The sequence below is a fragment of the Pecten maximus genome, chromosome 12, assembly GCF_902652985.1.
Source record: "Pecten maximus chromosome 12, xPecMax1.1, whole genome shotgun sequence".
In the NCBI taxonomy this organism is placed as follows: domain Eukaryota; kingdom Metazoa; phylum Mollusca; class Bivalvia; order Pectinida; family Pectinidae; genus Pecten; species Pecten maximus.
In genome coordinates, this window is record NC_047026.1 from 33,870,570 (window position 1) to 33,897,534 (window position 26,965).

A 26,965-nucleotide genomic window follows, 5' to 3' on the forward strand; every position below is an offset into this window, starting at 1 on the left:
ACTAGGTCGATGCGATCTATTTGGGGACGTATGCTACCGTACAAGTCCGTGGGTTACTCAAATTCAGCTGATCAGTTATTCGATTGGGTTAACTATTTTACTAAATTAGTTTGCCCTCTTGGTTTTGTGACCCTTAAAATTTGAAGATTTCTGAAATGCATTCCGTTGTTCACATTGCTATATAATTTTTATACATAATTATGCGACACATAATTATATTTCATGCATATGGAAAAGTAAATGCTTAAACTGTATGCTTGTATGCACATTGTCCGGTCATCCATATGTACAGTAAGCCTGGTAAGTAATAGCCTCGATATGCCAATTAATTAAAGATATCTTTTCTTTAGCGCGATTGGCTTAGCGTTAATCTAGCAAGCCAGAGATCGCAGGGAAATGCAGTTTCATGCGGCACAAACTACAAGAATGAAGCATGATCACGTGATTCCAAACGAGTGGCGCGTGAAGCACGCGTAAGTTTCGCGCGCATCGAACTACCACGAAAGCTTGATCACGTGATTCCCACCGAGTGGAGTGTGATGCACGGAGACATTTTGCGCGATTTAAACTACCGCCAAAGCTTGATCACGTGATTCTAACCAAATTGAACATGAATGGCATGGGGTTAACAGGGACATACGAATAAGTTATAGTCATATATATCCTAGTCGATATAATCTTCTTTTTTTACATGGTTTTTTTTGGGGGGTGGCTTGGGAGGGCTACATTAACCTTGCATAGACCCTCCATCTTACAAGGGAGTCATATTTAACCAAATGTAACTAGAGCACCGACAGATCAGAAAGGACCCCTGTAATGTTGCCAATTGTTGCCCCCCCCCCCCCCCCCCCCCCCCCCCCCGACACACACACACCATAGTCACATTCAACAGTTCCCCCGTTGGCCAGTGATTACATTTGAATGGTGAATGTCGCATGTTGAGCTGCACAACATTCCATTTCTGAAGGTTTTATTTCGTACATTGAAAAGTTCCCATTTTGACCATGCTTCATGTAAGTGAAATCGATAAATGAATAACTCATCGCTTGACCTTAAACTTTGACCTAGTTGGAAGCCATTTGTAATTGTCAGTTTTCAACGGGTCCATATTCCACGGGCCGGAGGGAAGAATACGCAGATGGTTCAATTTTCAACGGCATTCAGGGTCACCGCACATAACTTCAGGTGAGGCGACCAATTTACTTCCGGCCACCTAACTTCAGGTGAGGGGCTGCGAAGCTAAGTAGGTTAGAGCGATGGCCACCTACACTGTATCTTCAGTTGTTGTGTGACCGCAATAGCTCCGTCGGTTAGAGCGCCTGCTATGTACGGTAATCCCAAGGTCATGCAAGACCCGAGGTGTGTGGTTCGACACTTTCTGCCCGTGTCGGATAAACTGTCATAGTTGTGTTCTTGGGCAAGACTCTTTTCCCTAATCGATCTGGATGGCATGCAACGGGACTTCCGTATAATTTTCAGTGAGGTGGTCACTTATATAATACTGCAAGTGACACCCCCTAAAAATGACCCAGATTGTTCACGGGGCAAACAAACAAAATTATAGAATTTCAAAAACGCATTTCCGGAGGTATTGAAATCGGGCGATGTCATATTCCTGCTTCTAAATTTAATCTATGATAAGATACGCAAAACCTTGTAATTTGAGACAAGAATATAACATCTGGCTAGTGGCGAGTCTACAAATATAAATATGTCTCGCACCCTTGATTGGAGTAATGATCAAATACATCTATATCTCTAACTTCGTGTTCAAGCCAAACATAACAGAAACCATCGAGTTTTTTTTTACCAATATTTAATAATCTTGGTTTATCTGATCAATTTAAGTTTTATACATGTAGATGACTTAGTCTTGGGCGAACAACCCCGGAGCTGCGTAGCAACGGAATCCAAGATGGCGGAACTTCCTCAGCAACTGCCCTTTATCTTTATATTATCATAATGCAAATATTTAATCACATAACGCAACACAGAAAACATGGTTAATGTAAATTTTATTTCGTAAACAACTGAAATAAACATGTATACAAAAGTAAAAGCACTTCAGTCAATATAGCACTAGACAAAGATAAACTACAGTCGACACAATGTACATGTACAGGTCCTCGTCCTGAACTGTCGATCATGTCTCAAAACAAGGAAAGGAAACATAGCACTACATGATGAAAACGACGGGGGTGGTCAGTTTGTAGGTATTGATTTGTCCTTCAAGTAAACACATGCCTCCCTTCAGAATCTTTAACATCAACAACCATTTCCGGAAGAAATGCGAACAATAGAGAATTGTTTCTGGCTCCGACATGAAGCTCCGGCATGAAGCTCTGACATAGAGCTCTGACAAAGAGCTCCGACATGAAGCTCTGACATGAAGATCTGACATGAAGCTCTGACATGAACCTCCGACATGAAGCTCCGACATGAAGATCTGACATGAAGCTCTGACATGAACCTCCGACATGAAGCTCTGACATGAAGATCTGACATGAAGCTCTGACATGAAGCTCTGAAATGAAGATCTGACATGAAGCTCTGACATGAAGATCTGACATGAAGCTCTGACATGAAGCTCTGACATGCGTCCCTCCCTTTTGTAGTTGTGTAGTTCAGGGACGTCGTGATATCGTTCTTTTCTTGTCTCCTGCAGCCCAGGACTTGGATCTTGACCGGAAGTGACGTAAATCATCGCAGTGACCAGGATGTAGCATCGGCTTGTATTCCATTGGTTGACACAGAGTCTGCAGAAGAAAAGTTGGAGTTAAATATATGATCAGCGATTAATTTTTAAAGTGTTTAAGATCATTCATCACAGTTAATTCTGCTTTCATGATATTGATATAGGTTCATGTTAGATACAAAAAAACAAAAAGATTGTTTGAACGATCAGATGGCAGCAGGGATTAAATAAAACACGATAATTACCTTGTCTTTGTGATAGAACGCTTTGTAACCGCCATCAAGTAGGTACACCTCGGGGAAGGTCAGGGACGGGTAGTTAGCCTCGTTCTGAGTACGGTCTTGGGCCCTCAGGAAACGCATCCTGTTAAAAAGCAATAGATAAACATATATAGAACTGAACTATTGATATCATTGTAATGTCTTGATTAAGGAAATAAATGGTTCGGCATATACATGTAATTGCTTTAGTAAAACTCTAAGGTCTTTGCTTGTGTCTACAGTAAAACATATCTCTTAACGAGAACGCAATTTACGAAGTTTCTTTTTGAAGTTGTTTTTAGTATTTTCATGGGGGAGAGAGAGTATCTGCAAACGTTGACGACAGTAAAATTACACTTTTAAATCACTTTTAAAAAATCTTATCAACCGTTTTTCTTCGTGTTGTATAGAAATGTTTGTGTTACGTGGCAAGTTTGGCACTCGTTTTCTCCTTAAATATATTTATATATGGATGTAGAAATGACGTATACAGTTTGTAGGTACTCTTAGGTGACAAACTTACATCTTGGGTCCCCTCTCTGATGAGAATTCACAGTGGAAGATGAGAATGTTTCTTTTCCCGGTGACGTCACACGCCTGCGTGTCGTGAAGCAACTGTTGGACCTGGTCACGTGTATATTTATTCTCTGCGTCCTGATGAAAAAAAAGACAAAACTGTTCATTATATGTAGATCTAAATTACTCAGTTCAGGATAAGACTGAAAATGGAATGACAAAATTACTTCAGATATGGATTCAATATACTATCGGCTATTCGTATATTCAGAAACTCATAGAATGTGTACTTTAGCTTGTTACACCAGCTCCTAAATTTGAATTGAAGTATCACGTGATACGTTGGTGAGTCGATGGAAATGTTGATGACTAATTTCAAAAAATTCATAATGAAAAAATGAAGTACAAACCTTGATGTGACCCCCATCGTACTCGTACGGGTATCGACAGTCGATGATTCTGTAAGTATCGATGACGTCATCATAACTTCCGGTCAGTATATCGGCCATCTGTAAGGAAAAAAATATATATAATGAAAAATAATGAATACCATTTATTATCATTTTATCAATAGCAAATTAATTTGTCATTTCTAAGCATTGTAATGATCTATTTCAAACTGTTTGGTAAAGAAATTCAATAAATAGCAAAATACAAAGTAACGTAATAGTTATTGTGCCATTTAGCCTATCCGGATTCCAATATATATACATTGTATCTGTGTAATATTTTTTCCGTTGAATTCTACCCTTACCGTATCAGCTGAGATGGACTTGAGGTCCTGGTGTTTGCCCCTGATGGTCGGCAGACAAAACGTGTCGGTCCCGTCCCCTATCAAATCCTCCTCCACCAAACGGTCTACAGCAGCCTTCATGTCACGTGGTATCAACATCGGACTGTCCTGTGAAAATAAAAATATCAAATATGATTATTTGACTTCTTACCATGTGTAGATTTGGTGATAATTTTTTAGTTAGATCTTAATGACGTGATATTACTCGAGGAACAGATTAAATATGTTTTTTGTTGATCTATGATTGTTTTGATTTTCTTCTCATATTTGACTTATCTTTCATCTTGAATTGTAATGTTATGGTACAGCTACGTGTATAGTGTATAAGACAAATGATTGGAACTTGTACCGAATGCAATTTCAGACATTATTTTGCCAAGTGTCTTGCTGATGGACAATTATTTCTTTTTTATCGCCCTACCGCTATTATATCTGGTGAACCACAATACCCTTACCTCATAAGACATCGTCCTCTTCATTCCACCGCTCCTCCGCTGTATCTTAGACGATGGAGTAACGCAATCATCCTCATCACGGTGACGCTTGCCTGAGAAGAGGGAACGCTTTAACCCGGTATAGTTACCATCAATCTGAAATAAGGAGGAAACGGTGAAAATATGAAAATTGTGTTATCGAACAATTTTTTTCTCAATTTAAACCATTTGAATAATTTTTCTATTATTATTTTATCAGATTAAATTATTAATAAATATTTGTTGAAACTTGCTTTTTTATCTATTGATACATATAAATATACTCGTTTAAAATTGTTTCTCATATCAGAATGAATATAAATAATTGACAAAGATGCCACAACTTTTCTCATTTTACATGATATATAGAATCCTAAATATCATTTATTAAAAATTTTGATCAGCATTCGTATTTTGATACTTACATGCCGTACCGGGGAGGCGAACACGTTACTGAAATCCAAACGTGTGGACACCTTGTAATCTGTTGATGGGATCTGAAACATCAAAAGGTCATGATTACATAATATAACTATATATATATGTATCGATATTGTAGATATATACATGTATGTATCATTACACGACGGGATTAATCTAAGTCTTTACAACTTCACATGTCACATAAACAAGCGTCCAATACTTCAAACCTGTGAACCAATCATACAAGTTCTTACCCCAATATCATCCATTCCAAGTCCGGAATCTTCATCATCGAACAACTGACGGAGGTCCTTCTTCACTTCCGGGGTCATTAGGAATTTGACCTCGTCATCAAAGTCAAGACTACGACACGGGGTCAAGGTCAAAGTTGATGCCATCACCTGAAACATAATAACAGTGAATTGTCAGACATTCAAATTGAAGGAAATACCTACATTTTGTATCATAGCAGCTTGCTTCAAAAATTATCAAAATATGAAAATTAATGAGACCATATTGCAGTGAATAGTTCACGTGGAATTACAGTATACCAGAATGATTTTAATGGTCAATAATTCAAACGTAACAGTTTACGAAATCCACAATTTTATTTCTAATTATTTTGTGTATATGCTCAAGATATCTTAAATAAATATTGATCTCGAATGAATATTATCAATAAATCGGCATATAGTGTACATTTTGAAGACACGTATATATAAGATATTGCTACCCAGATATCAAATTTTGATATGCATATGTACATGTATATTGAACTTATCAATACAATTTACTGTATGGACCAAGATATGATCCCCTGAAAATAAATGGTAAACATTGACCAGAAATATGTAATCATTGAATGTTGTAAATAATAACAAGCAACAAACTATAAAACTTACGATTTAAACTGGTAAATAGGGTTTAGTGAAGTTGAAGACTGTAGAAGAATCTGGATTTCATTCAGGGTTAGTAGATGTAGGTAGTAATGATGTACGTAGAGGACAACTTTGATGAAGACCACAGGGAAAGCACGTGTATATATATACGTCTATGTCCTTGCTCAATGTGTCTGCTCAACTCGCGTGGACATATCAAAGCAGTCCCGGGCCCCGGGACGAGGCGCTCTACTCCACCTGTCGTTTACGCCCTATCACGTGATGTTCTGGACCCCCAACAGCCTTTACTAGGTTTGTTGTTACAACATCACGTCATCGATTACTTTTATAAACACAAAACTCGGACTTCAAAAGATAAACACTGATCGCTGCCAGGTGGTGTTTTCTTTATCAAAGTGTGCATGAATATCGGGACAAAACTAATAACTAAATCTGTATTGTGAAATGATCATATTGTTAATAAAATACGAGGTGTTTTAGATAGATATTTCAATATACATGTATCTCATTGGAATACACATATGTATTTGCGACTAATTCGAAGTTTGGCACGTTATTTATATTTTCATTAGGGAAGATGAACGGTGACATGACTACGACCATTGTTGTAAAATTACAATTCATCAAAACATTAATTACAATATAGTTATAAACGACAAAAAATATTGACTTAACAAGTTTTTCCAGTTTTAAAACAAAAAGTATGTATGATGAAATCCGTAAGCCTTTGTCATATAAGTTATTTAGTAGAACATGTTGATGAGACGATAAAATTTTATTTAGTATAAACAGTTTTGAAAGTGTTCATATTACAGTCTGCGATATTTCTCGATTAACCGTATAGGTGTATAAAGTACCGTAGGTCTCCCGGGTCGTCAATATCTTATAAGTGTTAATCAATATCGCTGATCGGTAAGCTTAAACCTGTTAAGATCAATGACTAATTAGTTATTAACGTAGTGTTACAAGTAATTGGTAACTTAATTAATTCAATTATTTCATTAAAGCCACGCGCTACCTGCGATGTCCGGTGACTGGGTATTCAGTGTTAATTATACCTGGATGTGAACAGTGGTCATTTTCACACACAATTTGATTGTCCTAATTACTTATATCAATTCACATTGTTCTGAAAAGACGATTGTGATGTTATTATCACACTTGTTAACTATATAAATCATGTTGTTAATTTAAAAGAGAGGAACTGAGTGAAGATGTGTAACCGTTGACTTAAATAGATTAAATAAGGCCAATCGATATCAAAGGTTAATTATTCGTGTGACAGATATTCTTCTTACATTCCCTGTTTCTCTATTTAACCTTTATAATAAAAACCAATGTAAAGTATAGAATGTCATCCTCACACACAGGGTAACTTCATCGTAAATCGATTTGATTTTCCAGAGATATTTGATATTTGGGGTTTGGGGTTGAGCCGCTTGAAGAAAGAAGAAAGATAGAAAAAACATGTTATTCTTGTATATAATAAACTTCATAAAAATTGAGTCCGTCTTATTTACATGTATCTAGTATTCTTCCACCCAAAGTAGGCGAACCTACCACGTATACCTACAATTGGAGATATACTGCCAACTATCGGTGTAGTGGTTATCAATTCTGACTGATTCCAATCTTTTATTCCAACTACTGTAAAATAATAATTCGTCAAACGAGGCACAGAGAAGCCATTCGCTATTGTTTTAAATGTTCAATTTCACGTTAAATTCGTTATTTACACAAATTGTATGGCTAAAATAAGAATAGATATTTTACTACGAGGTTTTCGTAATAAATTACGAGTTAGTAGTTTGAATTACGACTTATACTGAGTCAATATTGTCAATGTCTGGATCGTGAGTTACTGACGACTTTATCTGTGAGTGTCTGGATCGTGAGTTAAGGACAACTCTATCCGTGAGTGTCTGGATCGTGAGTTACCGACAACTCTATCCGTGAGTGTCTGGATCGTGAGTTACGGACAACTCTATCTGCGAGTGTCTCGATCGTGAGTTACCGACAACTCAATACGTAGGTGTGTCTGGATCCTAGGTTACCGACGACTATATCCGTGCTTGTCTGGATCGTGAGTTACCGACAACTCTATCCGTGAGTGTCTGGTCTGTGGGTTACCGACGACTCTATCCGTGAGCGTCTGAACCATGAGTTACCGACAACTCTATCCATGGGTGTCTGGTTCGTGGGTTACGGAAAACTTTATCCGTGAATGTCTGGTTCGTGGGTTACCGAAAACATTATCTGTGAATGTCTGGATCGTGAGTTACCGACAATTTTATCCGTGAATGTCTGGTTCGTGGGTTACCGACGGCTCTATCCGTGAGTGTCTGGATCGTGGGTTACCGACGACTCTCTCCGTGAGTGTCTGGACTGTGGGTTACCGACAACTCTTCCGTGAGTGTCTGGATCGTGAGTTACCGACGACTTTATCCGAGAATGTCTTGATCGTGAGTTACAGACAACTCCACCGTGAGTGTCTGGATCGTGAGTTAAAGACGACTCTATCCGTGAGTGTCTGGAGCATGGGTAACCGACGGCTCTATCCGTGAGCGTCTGCTTCTTGGGTTGCCGACAACTCTATCCGTGCGTGTCTGGATCGTCAGTTACCGACGACTCTATCCGTGAGTGCCAGGATCGTGAGTTACCGACGACTCTCTCCGTGAGTATCTGGATCGTGAGTTACCGACAACTCAATAAGTAAGTGTCTGGATCCTAGGCTACCGACAACTCTATCCGTGAGTGTCTGGATCCTAGGTTACCGACAACTCTATCCGTGAGTGTCTGGATCGTGAGTTAGCGACGACTCTATCCGTGAGTGTCTGGATCGTGAGTTACCGACGACTCTATCCGTGAGTGTCTGGATCGTGAGTTAGCGACAACTCTTATCTGAGAGTGTCTGGATCGTGAGTTACCGACAAGTCTATCCGTGAGTGTCTGGATCGTGAGTTACCGACAACTCAATTCGTAAGTGTCTGGATCCTAGGCTACCGACGACTATATCCGTGCTTGTGTAGATCGTGAGTTACCGACAACTCTTCCCTGAATGTCAGGACAATAGGTTACTGGCGAGTCTCTCCGTGAACATCAGGATAATGGGTTACTGGCGAGTCTATCACTGAACGTCAGGACCACAAGTTACTGGCGAGTCTATACCTGAACGTCAGGAGAATGGGTTATTGATGAGTCTGTCCGTGAACGTCAGTACCATGGGTTACTGGTGAGTCTTTCATTGAACATCAGGACCAATGGTTACTGGCGAGTCTATCACTGAACGTCAGGACCACAAGTTACTTGCGAGTCTATACCTGAACTTCAGGAAAATGGGTTATTGATGACTCTGTCCGTGAACGTCAGTACCATGGGTTATTCGCGAGGCAGTCCCTGAATGTCACGACAATGGGTTACTGGCGAGTCTGTCCCTGAACGTCAGGTTAATGAGTTACTTGCGAGTCTGTCCCTGAACGTAAGGACTATGGGTTACTGTTGGTTCTGTTCGTGAACCTCAGGACCATGGGTTACTGTTGAGTCTGTCCGTGAACGTCAGGAACATGAGTTACCGGCGAGTCTGTCCGTGAACGTCAGGACCAGGAGTTACTGGCGAGTCTTTCCGTGAACGTAAGGAGAATGGGTTACTGGCGAGTCGGTACTTGAATGTCAGGACCATGGGTTACTGGCGAGTCTGTCCCTAAACGTAAGGACCATGGGTTACTGACGAGTCTGTCACTGAAGGTCAGGACCATGTGTTACTGGCGAGTCTGTCCGTGAACGTCAGGACCATGAGTTACTTGCGATTTTTCCCGTGAAAGTAAGGACAATGGGTCACTGGCGAGTCTGTCCCTGAACGTCAGGACAATGGGTTACTGGCGAGTCTGTCCGTGAACGTCAGGACCATGGGCTACTAGCGAGTCTGTCCGTGAACGTCAGGACCATGAGTTACTGGCGAGTTTGTCCGTGAACGTCAGGACCATGGGTATTGGCGAGTCTGTCCCTGAACGTCAGTTTCATAAGTGAGTTACTGGCGAGTCTGTCCGTGAACTTCAGGACTATGGGTTATTGGCGAGGCAGTCCATGAACATCAGGACAATGGGTTACTGGCGAGTCTGTACCTGAACGTCAGGACCATGCATTACTGTTGAGTCTGTCCGTGAACGTCAGGACAATGGGTTACTGGTGAGTCTGTCCCTGAATGTCAGGACAATGGGTCACTGATGAGTTTGTCCGAGAGCGTCAGGACAACGAGTTACTGGTGAATCTGTCATTGAACGTCAGGACATTGGGTTACTGGTGAGCCTGTCATTGAACGTCAGGACCATGGGTTACTGGCGAGTCTGTCCGTGAACGTCAGGACTATGGGTTACTGGCGAGTCTATCGCTGAACGTAAGGACCACAAGTCACTGTTGAGTCTGTCCGTGAACGTCAGGACCATAGGTTATTGGCGAGGCAGTCCATGAACATCAGGACAATGGGTTACTGGTGAGTCTGTCCCTCAACGTCAGGACCATGGGTTACTGGCGAGTTTGTCCATGAGCGTCAGGACAATGGGTAACTGATGAGTCGGTCATTGAACGGCAGGACCATGGGTTACTGGCGAGTTTGTCCGTGAACGTCTCGCCCATAGGTTACTGGCATTTTTTTCCGTGAGCGTCAGGACAATGGGTTTCTGATGAGTCGGTCATTGTACGTCAGGACCATGGGTTACTGGCGAGTATGTTCGTGAACGTCAGGACAATGGGTTACTGGGGAGTCTGTCCCTTAACGTCAGTTTCATAAGTGAGTTACAGAGTGTACTGGCGAGTCTGTCCCTGAACGTCAGGACAATGGGTTACTGACGAGTCTGTCCCTGAACGTCAGGACCATGGGTTACTGACGAGTCTGCCCGTGAAAGTATACCTTTAGAAAGTATGACAGAGTGATACTGTCTAAACACGACCTGATGTTAAATCATATGTTCAAAGTTGTCTGGGTAATTAATACGTTCATGAACTATGATCAATAAACACTGCTAAATCATTTCCCCACGATACTCTGCTCTATCATTTAAATCAAATGGGAGATCATCTATCGTCTCGTTGGTTCCGACATACACTGTACATGGTTGTATATGTGGAGGTGTGTTTGTATAGGGCTTAAACATTTCATAACATTACACAACACAGAAAAAAGGTTAATGTAAACTTTATTTCGTACAAAACTGAAATAAACATGTATACAAAAAGTAAAAGCACTTCAGTCAATATAGCACTAGACAAAGATAAAATACAGTCGACACCATGTACATTTACAGGTCCTCGTTTTAAACTGTCGATCATGTCTCATAACAAGGAAAGGAAACATAGCACTTCACGATGAAAACGACGGGGATGGTCAGTTTGTACATTGTAGGTGTTGATTTGTCCTTCAAGTAAACACAATCCTCCCTTCGGAATCTTAAACATCAACAACCATTTCCGAACGAAATGCGAACAACAGAAACTTGTTTCTGGCTCTGACATGAAGCTCTGACATGAAGCTCTGACATGCGTCCCTCCTTTTTGTAGTTGTGTAGTTCAGGGACGTCGCGATATCTTTCTTTTCTTGTCTCCTGCAGCCCAGGACTTGGATCTTGACCGGAAGTGACGTAAATCATCGCAGTGACCAGGATGTAGCATCGGCGTGTATTCCATCGGTTGACACAGAGTCTGCAGAAGAAAAGTTGGGGTTTGAAATATGATCAACGAATGCTTTAAGAGATTTGAGATCAGAGACAACATACAGTGTAATAACTTTATCTTTTATACTGTACATCATAGTTAATGCTGCTTTTATGTCATACCAATACAACATGTGTTGTAAATAAGATAGATATTTTATTCAGCCGAACACGAAAGTATATGTGTTTATCATAGTCAGGTATAATGAAATTGTTTGGACGATCAGCTTACACCAGGGATTAAATAAAACACGATAATTACCTTGTCTGTGTGATAGAACGCCTTGTAACCGCCATCAAGGAGGTACACCTCGGGGAAGGTCAGGGACGGATAGTTAGCCTCGTTCTGAGTACGGTCTTGGGCCCTCAGGAAACGCATCCTGTTAGAAAAGCAAAAAATATACATGTATATAGAACTGAACTTTTGATATCCTGGTAATATCTTGATTAAGGAAATAAATGGTTAAATATATAATTGGTTTTGTAAAACTCGAAGCTCTAGAATCTGTCTACAGTCAAACAGAATGAAAGCGCAGATAAACGGGATAAGAACGAAATGTACATTGGTATCTTGTTGTCGAAATTATGTTTGGATTTTTTCTGGGAAGACAGTGTCCGAAAATTATGAGAAAAGTGAACGAGATCAACTTACATCTTGGGTCCCCTCTCAGATGAGAATTCACAGTGGAAGATGAGAATGTTTCTCTTTCCGGTGACGTCACATGTCTGCGTGTCGTGAAGCAGCTGTTGGACCTGGTCACGTGTATACCTATTCTCTGCGTCCTGATAAAAAAAAGACATTTTTTAAATAAGATATTGATCTAAATCATTATAATATTGAAACTTAATTGAAAATTACAAGCATATATTCAATATGTTGTTAGTTTGATTCGTATACTCAAGAAACTTATAGATTAATAAGATTATTATCTATTTTCGGGGGTATATTTACTTCTAACCCGCTCCTCAACTTGAATTGAAGTACATGTATCACGTGATACGTTCGTGAGCGATGGAAGTTTTAATGACAAGTACAAAATATGATAACGCTTAGATGAAGTACAAACCTTGATGTGACCCCCATCGTACTCGTACGGGTATCGACAGTCGATGATTCTGTAAGTATCGATGACGTCATCATAACTTCCGGTCAGTATATCGGCCATCTGTAAGAAAAAATAAAACAAATACAATGAAAAATAATGAAGACCAGTAAACATCATATATCAATAGCAAACCAATTTGTCATTTCTAAGAATGGAAACGATCTGTTTTAAAACTGTTTGGTGAAGAAATTCTATAAATAGCGAAATTCAAAGTAGGGTAATAGTTATTGTGCCATTTATCCAGTTTGAATTCATACGTGATTCTAATATATACATCGTATCTGTGTAATATTTTCCCGTTGAATTCTACCCTTACCGTATCAGCTGAGATGGACTTGAGGTCCTGGTGTTTGCCCCTGATGGTCGGCAGACAAAACGTGTCGGTCCCGTCCCCTATCAAATCCTCCTCCACCAAACGGTCTACAGCAGCCTTCATGTCACGTGGTATCAACATCGGACTGTCCTGTGAAAATAAAAATATAAAATATGATTATTTGACTTCTAACCATGTGTAGATTTGGTGATAATTTTTTAGTTAAATCTTAATGACGTGATATTACTCGAGGAACAGATTAAATATGTTTTTTGTTGATCTATGATTGTTTTGATTTTCTTCTCATATTTGACTTATCTAACATTTTGAATTGTGATGCTATAGTACAGCTACGTGTATTGTTTATAGCGAAATGATTGGAAATGGTACCGAATGCAATTTCAGACATTCTTTGGCCAAGTGCCTTGTTTATAGACAAATATTTCGTTTCTATATCACCCTAACATTATTATATCTGGTGAACCACAATACCCTTACCCCATAAGACATCGTCCTCTTCATTCCACCGCTCCTCCGCTGTATCTTAGACGAGGGAGTAACGCAATCATCCTCATCACGGTGACGCTTGCCTGAGAAGAGGGAACGCTTTAACCCGGTATAGTTACCATCAATCTGAAATAAGGAGGAACCGGTGAAAATATGAATATTGTGTTATCGAACAATTTTTTTTCTCAATTTAAACCATTTGAATAATTTTTCTATTATTATTTTATCACATTAAATTATTAATAAATATTTGTTGAAACTTGCTGTAAATGACAAAGATGCCAAGGTTCGCCTCATTTTTATGATATGTATAACTCCTAAATATCATTCATTTAAAAAAATTGATCAGCATTCGTATTTTGATACTTACATGCCGTACCGGGGAGGCGAACACGTTGCTGAAATCCAAACGTGTGGACACCTTGTAATCTGTTGATGGGCTCTGAAACATCAAAAAGTCACGATTACATAACTATATATACATGCAGGTATCGATATTCATTCTTTCAAAATATTCTATTGTCAACACAATAAGTTTAAAAACAAGGTGTTTTACATAGAATATCATCAAGATTTGGTGTTGGCAGAAGGGATTGGACAACAGGCTCAGCCTATATTTGTCCTTTTCTATAGATTTCAAGTTAAATGAACATATGATTATTATACAAAAATAGTGTGAAAGTAGTAAAATATTAGCAGTTAATAATTGATATATACTAACAAAGAAAACACTTTCTCACTCAATCTCATACTACTATGTACTCATGATGTATTTTCAATTGATAGATCTTTTATATAAATAAATGAGTATATAGACATAATTATTACTTACATGTATAAAATTGAAAGCGTTTACTTTTTTAAGATAAGAACTAGTGTTGGAAAGTATGATTCTATTTAAATCAGTTGGCAAGTCAACGGCACCGTATAATAGAACGTGAAGACTAACATATCCTATAAGGTTATACATGTAGGTATTGTTGTAGATACATTGTATATACATGTACTGTACATGTATGTATCATTACACAGCGGTATCAATATAAATCCATACAACCTCGCACGCCACTTAAACAAGCGTCTGATACCTCAAACCATTTAACCAACATACATTATAAGTTCTTACCACAATATCGTCCATTCCAAGTCCGGAATCTTCATCATCGAACAACTGACGGAGGTCCTTCTTCACTTCCGGGGTCATTGGGGATTTGACCTCGTCGTCGTAGTCAAGACTACGACACGGGGTCGGGGTCAAGGTCAAAGTTGATGCCATGAGCTGAAAAATAATAAACAAAATGAAGGAAATGCGTACATTTTGTATCATAGCAGCTTGCTTCAAAAATTATCAAAAATTGACAAGACCATATTGCAGTGAACTAGTTCATTTGACATGTGAAATTATACCAGAATAAATTTAATGGGAGAATATTCAAACGAATGAAAAAGTTTACGAAATCCACAATTTTATTCCTAATTATTTGATGTTTGTGAACAATATATCTTTAAAAAATATTGATCTCTAATGAATAATATCAATAATTTGGCATTTAGTGTACATTTTGAAGATACATATTTAACATATGCAGTTATTGAATTTTAAAATGTTTATGCATATCTATTGCATTAATACAGTTTACTGTATGAACACAGATATGATCCAATGACAATAAATAGTAAATATTGAACATAAATATGTAATTATTGAATGTTGTAAATAATGACGAGCAACAAACTATAAAACTTACGATTTAAACAGTTGATAGGTTCAGTGAAGTTGAAGACTGTAGAAGAATCTAGATTTCGTTCAAGGTTAGTAGATGTGGGTAGTGATGATGTAGAGGACAGCTTTGATGAAGACTACAGGGAAATCACGTGTATTTATACCTTATACGTCAGGGAGAAATCGACATCTATCTTCATGGTCATGCTCAATGTGTCTGCTCAACTCGCGTGGACTTATCCAAGCAGTCCCGGGGCCCGGGACGAGGCGCTCTACTCCACCTGTCGTTTACGCCCTATCACGTGATGTCCTTGACCTTCAATACTAGGTTTGTTGTTACAACATCACGTCATCGATACTTTTATAAACACAAAACTCCGACTTCAAAAGATAAACACTGATCGCTGCCAGGTGGTGTTGTCTTTATCAAAGTGTGCATTAATATCGGGACAAAACTTATAACTAAATCTGTATTGTAAAATGATCATATTGTTGATAAAATACGAGGTGTTTTAGATATAGCTATTTCAATATACATGTATCTCATTGGAATACACCTATATTTGCGACTAATTCGAAGTTGAGCACGTTATTTATATTTTCATTAAGGAAGATGAACGGTGCATGTCTACGACTATTGTTGTAAAATTACAATTCATCAAAACATTAATTACAATATAGTTATAAACGACAAAAAATATTGACTTAACAAGTTTTTCCAGTTTTAACACAGACAGTATGTATGATGAAATCCGTAAGCCTTTGTCATATCTAAAGTTATTTAGTAGAACATGTTGATGAGACGATACCATTTTATTTAGTATAAACAGTTTTGAAAGTGTTCATATTAGAGTAGTGTTTAATAGTGAGTAATTGGTAATTAAATTGATTAAATTATTTCATTAAAGCCACACGCTACCTGCGATGTGCGGTGACTGGGTATTCAGTGTTAATTATACCTGGATGTGATTAGTGGTCAATTTCACACATAATTTGATTGTCCTAATTAGTCTATTCACGTTGTTCTGATAAGAGCATTGTGATGTTATTATCACACTTGTTAACTATATCAATCGTGTTGGTATATAAAATGGGGGAGGTATAATTGTACAGTAATAGAAAAAATTCATTTGGAATTTTGTAAAAATATACTTGGTGTTAAGAAATCTACCTGTAATGCTATGGTTTATGTTGAATTAGGTCGATTGCCACTGGCAAATGAGCACATATTTAGGATGATAAAATATTGGTTTAAGTTATTAAGTCATGAAAATTGTATCTTGAATGAAGTTTACAGTTTTTTGTTACTAGAAACTGAAAAAGTTTATCCAAAATCTAATTGGTTAGTATTTGTAAAACAGAAACTTTTTGAACTTGGGTTGGGTTTTATATGGGTGAGGCATACTCCTTCCGACATCAGATTATTACCTTTGATTAAACAGCGTATAGAGGATCAGGCTAAGCAGACGATATTTAATTCTTTAAGTATTTCTAGTAAGTGTGACTTAAATAAGTATCTAGTGGACAATGTCACTTTAAAATATTATTTAACCAAGTCATTACATAAACAACATAGAATTGCAATAACTAAGTTACACTTGTCTGCACACAATCTTGCTATAGAAGTTGGTAGAAGTAGAAATATTGACAGGAAAAATAGACTTTGTATAAACTGTACTCAAAACGAGGTTGATGATGAATTTCACTTTTTACTTATATGTCCTAAATATTCAGAGATAAGGAAGAAATTTATCAAAAAATATTACTGGTACAAACCTTCTGTCTTTAAAGTTTTAAATTTACTGAACTCAAATAAAATAAAGGAACTACATGTACACAGATTAGGTAAATTCATTATACACGCAAATAAACAGAGAATGATGTAATATGTGTTTACTTATGTTGCAAATGTATGGATAAATGTATATATAGATTAATCGTAAATATTATAATGTACCTTATGTAATATGTATATCATAATGTTAATGTTCATCTTCATATGTTATCCTCTGTATTCTGTACAATATGTAATATTATGTAATATGTTTTGTACACCACTGATTGGCTGTCAAGCCAAAAGTAATAAAATGAATTGAAATTGAATAGTGAGTAATTGGTAATTAAATTGATTAAATTATTTCATTAAAGCCACACGCTACCTGCGATGTGCGGTGACTGGGTATTCAGTGTTAATTATACCTGGATGTGATTAGTGGTCATTTTCACACATAATTTGATTGTCCTAATTAGTTAAATAAATTCACGTTTTTCTGATAAGAGCATTGTGATGTTATTATCATACTTGTTAACTATATCAATCGTGTTGGTATATACAACAATACAGCAACTGAGTGCAGATCTGTAACCGTTGACTTAAATAGATTAAATAAGGCCAATCGATATCAAAGGTTAATTATTCGTGTGACAGGTATTCTTCTTACATTCCCTGTTTCTCTATTTAACCTTTATAATAAAAACCAATGTAAAGTATAGAATGTCATCCTCACACACAGGGTAACTGCATCGTAAATCGATTTGATTTTCCAGAGAAATCGGATGTTAGGGGTTTTGGTTTGAGTCGCTTGAATAAAGAAGAAACAAAATTAAAAAAACAAACATGTTATTGTATATCATAAACTTACATTCGTCTTATATATTTTGTATTCTTCCACCGAAAGTAGGCGAACCTATCACGTGTACCTACAATGGGAGATATACTGTTAACTATCGGTGTAGTGTTTGACTGATTCCAATATTTTATTCCAACTACTGTAAACTAATGATTCGTCAAACGAAGCCCGGAGAAGCCATTCATCTATAGTTAGAAATATTTACTTCGATGTTAGATTTGTTACATTGTATTGATTCAACATTTCGATCGGCTACCACATGAAAAGGAAAGTCATTCAGATTTATCAGAGTTACTTCCCTTCGTTTAATCAGTATGATGTAAACTTTTTAAATGAGAGTGACCTCCCTTCTTACACCTGTTGATAATCCGGAAGTCGGCTAGATTACAGGTAAGCTGTACGTGATATTAACGTCGATTTAGTATTTTATCCCATTTTCTTATTAATTCTGTTCAATTTGAATGTTTTTTTTGCAGAACGAGTAGTTAGTTTGAAACAGTTAATGGTGATCCACCTGTAATTAAAGCTTGTCACACCTGTACACAGGTCAGCAGGTGACACACTTACGGAATAAAACGTGTAATGTTATCGAGGAAATAAAAATCACTGCATTACCTAGACATTCTATGTTGGAATAACGCCATACACTATAACTGTGAGTGGTGTTCGGTCACCTGACCGGAGTCGCACCTGTCCGTCACGTTCCTGGTGCTGGATGTTGGATGGGTCCATGTTCGCCAGTGTCTTTAATGTTGCTGTTATCGATGCCCCACGTTAGTGTGTTATTGTCCTGGCAGGGCGACCGGTAGGGACCAAGAGGGCTCGCCCAAATGTAATATAAAGTTATTTATGCATGCTCCACATGAAACTAAAACCAATGATGGAATTGAAAAGGCCATCTTATACAAGATGACACATGAAACATGAAAAATATTATCATCAGAAATATTTTGAAAAGTTCATCATAAGATGGCTAATTCCGCATCAGTATTAGAACAAAATACAAATTGTATGACAATTTACATCCTTAGGTGGGTATTCGACAGAATAACGCCAAAAAGTATTGATAGAATTACACCGAAATAGAACATAATACAAATTGAATGACAATTTACATCATGAGTGGATATTTGGCAGAATTACCCAAAACCGTATTACATGTAAAAGGGTGGAATGAGGATGGTCTTCGAAATAGCTGAATTTTAGATTTAGTTCTATATGCGTAAAAACAAAATGGCGATGATGAAAAAAAAATTTCCAGGTGAAGAAAAGTAAACAGCCAATCATCGACCAGCAAGTGCTGTATGCTCTGGGCCCCCCAACGGGATAAAAAGGGGCCCCATAAAGGGAATAACCCAAACAGAATAAAATTACAAGAAAATTTATGTGTTACAGCATAAAATCAGCTATTTGCATAGCTTGCATTTATGCATGCTCCACATAAAACTAAAACCAATGATTGAATTGAAAAGGCCATCTTATACAAGATGACAATTTATTAAAGAAACATGAAAAATATTATCATCAGAAATATTTTGAAAAGCTCATCATAAGATGGCTAATTCCGCATCAGTATTAGAACAAAATACAAATTGTATGACAATTTACATCCTTAGGTGGGTATTCGACAGAATTACGCCACACAGCAAACAAGCATTGTTTTGCTGCCCCACTTGCATTTTTACTGTATATGTAAATCATCAAAGAAGACATAAAATATTTAGAAGAATATATTCAAAAATGAATATAGTGTATGTGTATTATTGCAAACTACTTATACATGTATACCGTTTATTAAAGACTTAAAATATGAAAATATTGAAATGTTCACAAGATAGTGTATACGTCAAAGAAAGGCTAATTTGCAAAAGGAAGTTGCCAAAATTATTGGGAAAATAAACATTGAAAACACATAGATAGATGTAAAAATATATAATATATCGAACAATTAATAAATATTTGCAGAAAAGAATGCATGACATTTTCAAACTATAGAATGGTCTATTTAGATTTTATTTATAAATTTGCAAAAGTGAGTTAGAGAATTCTGCCAAAAAAAAATGAAGAAATAGGTACATGTACATGTACGTGTAATCGAAAAGTGGAGATGATTTACCCGACTCGTATTACAATTTTGCCAAGATATGTTCGCGAATTAGCTCAATTGTTATAAAGTTCCCTCAAGAAAAAGAAAAGACAAAATCAAGAAACGATTTATTAAAAACTTAATAGTTTTGAAGGAGGAGGGTTATCACAATGCCGATCGAAAATAATCTGTATATACATACATTATATATAGTCTTATGTATACTTGTGTATTTATGCGGTCATGTAGTCTAATGGGTCTATTAATTACAGTCCTGTTATTTGAACCCGCGAATCAAGTGATTTATTCCTAGATCTCCTCCAAGATCAAGTTTGAAGATGTTAAATATTTGGAAAAATCATTACCATTTCAAGGGGATCAATTCCATTCTTTCAGTAACACTTCATTGTTCATGTATATTATTTATGTACATGGTATTATATCAAATACCAAACAATGCAGAGCAATAAAGACTGCATTTCAATTCCAATTCGTTCCAACCGGTAGTAAATATCAAATGATATGATTTAATTGCAGTTCATACAATGTAGTCGTGTCTTTTGATTGCAGTTCATACAATGTAGTCGTGTCTTTTGATTGCAGTTCATACAATGTAGTCGTGTCGAGAAAGGGAGATAACTTGTTGCAATGGCAACATGAGCAGTGCTGTACCGCCCTGTATAACAGAGGATGGATTGGATAAACTACACAACAGCGGCTGGTCCAACTACAACAGGTAAGGCAGATTATCAGTCAGTTATTATCTCAGAGGATTAATGTGACACAACATATTCTTCTGGAGGCGAATAACCACTAATGCACACTTGACAGGATAAGTATTTTTCGCCAACAGGGGATCATTGTTTTTTTTTTCTGTTTCTTATTATCTCTGGCTATCGTTATCATTTAATAAATGTCTTTATATGCGACTTAAAATGAAATACAATACATCATTATGTATACACTTTTCATGTATCATCAAAGCGGCTTTAACTGTAAAAATAACGTTTGGAGTATATTTCAGTTGCTATTTATACAAAAGATGTATAACAAAATTTAGACTTTCCCTTTATTACGATAATTAAAAGGGTTCAAAACCGTGTTTTATAAATCTTAATCAGTGTAAAACAGTAATAATGAATGTTATCGTTAGTATATATTTTTAGAAATTTATTTAGGTCGATGCTCGAGCATTGCTACATACCTTTTAAAGTTATCAATTTTAATATATATTAGTTTAAAAAAATGTTTACTCTACAAAATATATAAGTTCATATGGTTTGTTTTTCTTCTGATTTGTGCTATTTTTGTGACGTCAGAGTGGGCAGCCTGGTCGGAGTATGAGAGTGAGTACAACCGAGCGACCAAGGCCGGTAGTGTTGTCGGCCCAGTTGTTGGTTCCTTTATTGTCATCATCTTCATCATATCCGTCTTTTGTTTCACATCGCACGTGCGACGAAGGCGACAAGAAATATTGGCGAGAGCTGCACGACGTAACATCAATCAAAGACAAGGTACAATTCGAGCTCATTGTAAGGATTTGTTTATATATTGTTTAACGTCCCATCAACAGCTTTTATTTAAGGACGGTCTCACCTGGGCTGCTTGCAAATGATGAACGTTCCTGTGAGCGCCGTGGGCGCATGCGCCCCCTTAAACATTGGCGTTTGGTCGTATTTGGATAGTTCTAGCATGATCTGTCAGAGTACAAATAGGTCATGCTGATATATTTCCATGATGTATGGGAAAATCTTGATTCCTCATTTACTGGCAAGTACGTCACCTGTAATGCTATAATGGTATATAATGTAAGTGTATATTCATTATTCAAATACTATATTTGTTTTCTTTCGCAATATGCGCTGATATTTCACTCAGATGGCGGGTATTGAGATACTTGAAATTACTAACAGATTTTAACGACCATGTCCCGATATGTCAATGTATGCACGTCAGTACATTTGACGACAAAACCGAGTTTAAGAGTTTAGAACAAATGTCGAATGTTAACATTTCTTGACCTTAATACACATATGCTTGATTTGAAGGCACGGGTTTACGTGCTTTTGTTTCTTATACGAACTAAAAAGTCTTGTGTTATTGCTATGTGGTGGATCCAAGATGGTGGAACTGTGATGCTTCGTTTGTCATACTAATGTATGTTTTGTCTTAAACGAGACGGGAAACCTTCATTTGCGAGTTGTATAAGTTATTCATGTTAATATATGACGCAACCATTCAGGCTTTGATTTTACATCTGTTACATTATAAAAAAGAAAAAGAATATCTTTTTATGTTTCAAGCGTATAGTCTGTAGAGACGGTCGCCATCTTGGGAACTCACTTGATATTCAGTTGCGTTCCATTACATTGTAACGTACCTATTCAGTAACACACGGCTAGAATACTTAATTGCAACTGCTGAGAAACTACTGTACCATTTTAAGGATGACCAAGTGTCCGGACCGAGTGTTGTTATTGTTCGGGTCAGTCTGACATCCAAGATGGTCGCCATGGTCAACAGTACCACTATACTTGCTACTGAGTATGTACACTACAATAGTACAAGAGGTCTTTAGAGTCAAATGTTTGTTACGGCCCATGAACCTTTTGTTGTAGTCTTTGGTATGTCTCGACAAGTGACGAAAACCCGAAGCCTTCCTATCGGGGGCGAACGCTCAACTAAAAAAAAAAATGGCCAAGAATCGGACATTGTCCAATTTCGCGGTGTTCATCCCGTATAACAGCAAGATGACGCCTACTTTGTACAGAGAAACACATTTCTGTCTATTCGGGAGCGGATTACTTTCATTTCAAAGACATTTATTATATCATTGTTATTTATATACATGTGTATCATCAGTTATGATAGAAATTGTACTGCGCCACTAATATATAACATGTTGCTTTGAAGGTGAGAGGGCTTTTGTGGTCGGCCATGCCCACAGTCCAGACTGGATAGGCGGAGAAGAACATGGGAGTTACACCAACACAATAATGCAGGACTTACCTCCCCCTTACACACCTCCTTACGAAACTGAATTGAAGGATGGAGATCTACCGCCATCGTATGCCGACGCAGTTGTCATGTATGGTTATGACACTGAACGTGATGACGTCACGCGAACATTTGATGAAAGTGACGTTAATTATGATGTTGATTATGACACTGACAATATGACTGACTATAGTGTCGATGATGACGTCAATACTGACGCCACATATGATGTTGATGTTCCCTACGATGCCACCAATGAAACAAGAAGTTGTACTTACGAGGCCGGAAGTGGTCATAATTATAATGACGTCACAACCGACTAGGAGGATAGGATTATCATAACTAAGTGCTGGAAAACAGAGCTCGTGCGTGTATGTGGCTGTGTTCACTGCCACAACAAATGGATAATATATATATAGAGGGAGATGACATACTTGGAAAAGTTGTGAAAAGAGTAATTACACATACATCTTGCTACCCGAAAAGGTGTCATGGTGATGTTTGAATTCATGGCCGGGGAATGCTTTACGCGAATAATCATATAGGAGGAGCGCCAGTCAGGTAGCCTCTGGGCCATTTTCGTTTTTGTGGTCCAAACGGTTGGACCAGTTGCACTGGTGTTGTTCGTTTATAAAAAAAGACAGACCTGGTGATTTTATAATGTTTCCAGACGAACCTTGACGAAGACTTTCAAGGCCCCTAATGAAGGTCCGAGATGCGTGGTTGGATGCTCCCTACTCGTGTCACCTCGAAATGACTCCAACAAACAAAGAAATATCGGACGACATCAATATTTTAACACCATGTCAACCTTTTCATTTGTATGAAGTATCACTCCTAGGGGTGTAATTTACACGTGGGCATCACTGGCACACTCAGTGACACACAGATTTGGAACGGATTCCCTATTTCACATTTGTATGCACCTGGACTCCAGGAAACTCGTCAACAGGCTATTTCAGTCTCATAACCATTGTTGCATTGTGTGTGACACATGGACATAACACGAACTTCCCACCCACAGACCATGTAACCGTATTATACAATAATTACGGTGGTTTAGAAATGTATGCCAAATCTCTGTGGCATGTGTTTATAACTAGAACATGACCCAATAGTTGAACTCTGAATTTAACTTATTCAGGAAATCGTAGCAACATATCGCAACTAAGGAAATCTTTTAGTCCCGCTCGTATTTATAACGGATGAAATGCTAAGCGCTTGTTCTTTTTATCTCATAACTATTATCATATTTTATTTATCTAGCCTATCATATGTTTTTATATTGATCAGAGACCTCCATTTTGTGACTGAATCCTATTCTTGTTCAACACACCAAGATCTGAAAAATACAGAAAGTTTTAAGATAGGAAAATGTTTACACCTTTTGGCGTATTGAAGCTGTGCTGACTGAAATGTACTTACAATGTAGACTAATACATATGTATGAATGTTCGGCATTAGCATGATGTATTTCCGGTTAACCAATTTCCACTTTATTTCAATTTAATTTCCGCCATGCCATAATGTTACATGTACGATATAAACTATGTAAGCATTTCATTTACGTTAACTCGATAAACGCTATGGGCGCACATTTATAAACATAAACAGAAAAAGACTATTGTTTAGTAATCACGGATCTCGTCTACATTGTACAAATATTCAAACATTATCTGATGCCAGGGGAGACAACTGTGTATATCTGATATTGCAATCCAAGATAACATGATATGCTCAGAATACTGTCTTTACTACAGAATTAACGGAATTTATTGAGCAGACACTCACATATTAACCGAATGACGGTGGATATTTTTGTTTTTCTTCACACTTCAATTAATATTCCACCAGATCAAAATTATTGGCTTGAATAAAAAGCCCTGTTGCATCTGGCGAAATATTTGGCTGTATCGGGGCGATACATAACAATTCGTCCCTTAATCAATACATTTTGTATACAGTGTATTTTAACTATATCAGGGATGTATACTAGTACGTCCATGTCTCAATATATAGTGTATTTTAACTGTATCAATGACGTATATTTGTACGTACCTATATCAATATACCAATATACAGTGTATTTTAACTGTATCAGGGATGTATACTAGTACGTCCCTGTCTCAATATATAGTGTATTTTAACTGTATCAATGACGTATATTTGTACGTACCTATATCAATATACCAATATACAGTGTATTTTAACTGTATCAGGGATGTATACTAGTACGTCCCTGTCTCGATCCATACAGTGCAAGTACACCTATGGCTATATTTCCCCCCCGCCTGCTTCAATTATGCGTAATCCATTCAACAATCAAGTTTTTATCTTGGCATTTTATGACCGATAGATTATTTACAAACTGGAACTCTTTGTTAAGTGGCTGATGTTATTCAGTCAATGACCTCTGACAAAATATGGTGCTATCATTCTTTGCTTACTTAAGGACTCACACAACTAAATAATTTACTATATGTTATTACTAGTGACCCAATCCCTTTATTCGCTCGTTTGAAGTTCAAATGATGTGAAATTTATATCAAATTAAAGTTTGAAGTTTTTTCTATCGGATAAATGTTGTTATTGTAAAGGTTTAATGGCATATTAGAGCAGACGGGTACTCGGAAGACAGTAACCCTGGCATTAACATTACACTGGGGAACCCCTACCTGGGGAATTCCCGTCTGTTTACACCTCGAATCCTACGCCATTCTATTTTCAGTAGGAGTGTATATTTTTGATTTTCCAAACCTCAAGACCCTACACTTTATTCTCGTGTATAGGAAGTACCCATTTCATATATTAATTAATCAGGAAAACAGCTACAAACCTAAGAAACACATTTTCCTCAGGGACTTGGTTCACGTGAAACACCAGCTGATTGCATTGGCTGATTTAGTTGTGTGAGTCCTTAAGCAATATGTCCGACGTAGCGAAGGCTCCCTTTAGGACGATTTTAACTGGAAGGTGCTGATTTCATGTTCTATGGAGAGTCTGAACATTTAACGGGTACACAAATAAAGTTTTATGCACATGCATTGTAAATCAGTTTTTATTGATTTTTAATTGGAACTTGATTTTATCACAACTCCGAATATTTTTGTGTATATTCATGCTGATGCTACATGTACGCTATCTGTCAATATGGTAAAACAATTGTCTGTTTGAATGCTATCATGAATTTTCTCCCAGTTACATTTCTTGATCGTATTTTATCTCTTAACAAAACCTACACATTTACCTTATATACTTTGCATTCTGAAGTCATTCCAACTTTAAATTTTTTCGAAAAAGGTTTGCTATTTCGGAATTCCTGTTTTAGTTAGCTATTTTTGTGTAATGTGTTCGTTTTAATTTGATATCTTATTTAAGTGGATGCTATTTATTAGATGTTGTCAAAAAATGCTGAGCCACAAAATAGTATTGCATTTGACTTGATGAACATAATATAAAGTTGTTGTACACGGAGAAAGGAATAAATTTCTGTTAAACTAATATTGTTCTTTTTTGTGTCGCCCGTGAAGCATGACGGACACTAGGAATCACTTTGTCCGTCGTCACGTTTGTAACATCAATTTGTAACTTAATATGTGGCCTTGTGATAATGATCTACAGTTAGTGTTCGAACCCCGTGTAAATATTCCATTTCTTGCTGGAGTTATGACCATTTGTACAAGGGGAACATATCTTAATTTCCAATTTTCCTGACTTTCTTGAGTTCTTGCATATAAAAAATTCTTGTTATTAACTAACGTTTGCTAACCCACGTACACACAAAATATTATCAATGGATCAAGATACAGTACACATATGGCCTCAGATGTTATGTGGTC

The 26,965-nt window shown here is 37.2% G+C and overlaps 3 protein-coding genes across 6 annotated transcripts; 1 reads left to right on the plus strand and 2 right to left on the minus strand.

Moving 5' to 3' along the window:
- Positions 1 to 2,063: 2,063 nt before the first annotated feature.
- Positions 2,064 to 6,158, minus strand: LOC117339273 (M-phase inducer phosphatase-like). The gene is made up of 9 exons (XM_033900777.1): positions 6,063 to 6,158; positions 5,415 to 5,561; positions 5,163 to 5,234; positions 4,720 to 4,854; positions 4,226 to 4,372; positions 3,882 to 3,980; positions 3,479 to 3,609; positions 2,941 to 3,058; positions 2,064 to 2,756 (listed from the first exon to the last, which is right to left on the minus strand). Exons 2-9 carry the CDS (start codon positions 5,556 to 5,558, stop codon positions 2,625 to 2,627), a joined length of 978 nt encoding a protein of 325 aa, XP_033756668.1. The 5' UTR covers positions 5,559 to 5,561; positions 6,063 to 6,158; the 3' UTR covers positions 2,064 to 2,624.
- Positions 6,159 to 11,240: 5,082 nt separating this feature from the next.
- LOC117339272 (M-phase inducer phosphatase-like) lies at positions 11,241 to 16,405 on the minus strand. Its single transcript, XM_033900776.1, has 9 exons — positions 15,439 to 16,405; positions 14,817 to 14,969; positions 14,061 to 14,132; positions 13,682 to 13,816; positions 13,187 to 13,333; positions 12,832 to 12,930; positions 12,417 to 12,547; positions 12,027 to 12,144; positions 11,241 to 11,753 (listed from the first exon to the last, which is right to left on the minus strand). The coding sequence occupies exons 2-9, from the start codon at positions 14,964 to 14,966 to the stop codon at positions 11,622 to 11,624; spliced, it is 984 nt and encodes a 327-aa protein (XP_033756667.1). The 5' UTR covers positions 14,967 to 14,969; positions 15,439 to 16,405; the 3' UTR covers positions 11,241 to 11,621.
- A 1,978-nt stretch (positions 16,406 to 18,383) lies between these two features.
- LOC117339274 lies at positions 18,384 to 26,627 on the plus strand. Of its 4 annotated transcripts, none has more exons than XM_033900778.1 (4): positions 18,384 to 18,433; positions 20,733 to 20,865; positions 21,449 to 21,643; positions 23,043 to 26,627. In XM_033900778.1, exons 2-4 carry the CDS (start codon positions 20,820 to 20,822, stop codon positions 23,447 to 23,449), a joined length of 648 nt encoding a protein of 215 aa, XP_033756669.1. In that variant the 5' UTR covers positions 18,384 to 18,433; positions 20,733 to 20,819; the 3' UTR covers positions 23,450 to 26,627. The 4 variants fall into 4 exon arrangements, with proteins under 4 accessions (XP_033756669.1, XP_033756672.1, XP_033756671.1 ...); XM_033900781.1 differs by having other exon boundaries at positions 18,425 to 18,440; XM_033900780.1 differs by lacking the exon at positions 18,384 to 18,433 and adding an exon at positions 18,459 to 18,875.
- Positions 26,628 to 26,965: the final 338 nt, after the last annotated feature.

Bases quoted from the DNA above. Each gene is read 5' to 3' on its own strand.
- LOC117339272 (XM_033900776.1), bottom strand. From the start codon at position 14,966: ATGGCATCAACTTTGACCTTGACCCCGACCCCGTGTCGTAGTCTTGAC. The intron at 12,548-12,831 runs GTTTGTACTTCA...TTTTTTTATCAG, and splicing joins ACGATGGGGGTCACATCAAG to GACGCAGAGAATAGGTATAC. The intron at 12,145-12,416 runs GTAAGTTGATCT...CTTTTCTAACAG, and splicing joins TCTGAGAGGGGACCCAAGAT to GATGCGTTTCCTGAGGGCCC.
- LOC117339273 (XM_033900777.1), bottom strand. From the start codon at position 5,558: ATGGCATCAACTTTGACCTTGACCCCGTGTCGTAGTCTTGACTTTGAT. The intron at 4,855-5,162 runs GTAAGTATCAAA...TCCTTATTTCAG, and splicing joins TCGCCTCCCCGGTACGGCAT to ATTGATGGTAACTATACCGG. The intron at 2,757-2,940 runs GTAATTATCGTG...TTTCTTCTGCAG, and splicing joins CGTTCTATCACAAAGACAAG to ACTCTGTGTCAACCAATGGA.
- LOC117339274 (XM_033900778.1), top strand. From the start codon at position 20,820: ATGGATTGGATAAACTACACAACAGCGGCTGGTCCAACTACAACAG. The intron at 20,866-21,448 runs GTAAGGCAGATT...TTGTGACGTCAG, and splicing joins GGCTGGTCCAACTACAACAG to AGTGGGCAGCCTGGTCGGAG. The intron at 21,644-23,042 runs GTACAATTCGAG...GTTGCTTTGAAG, and splicing joins TAACATCAATCAAAGACAAG to GTGAGAGGGCTTTTGTGGTC.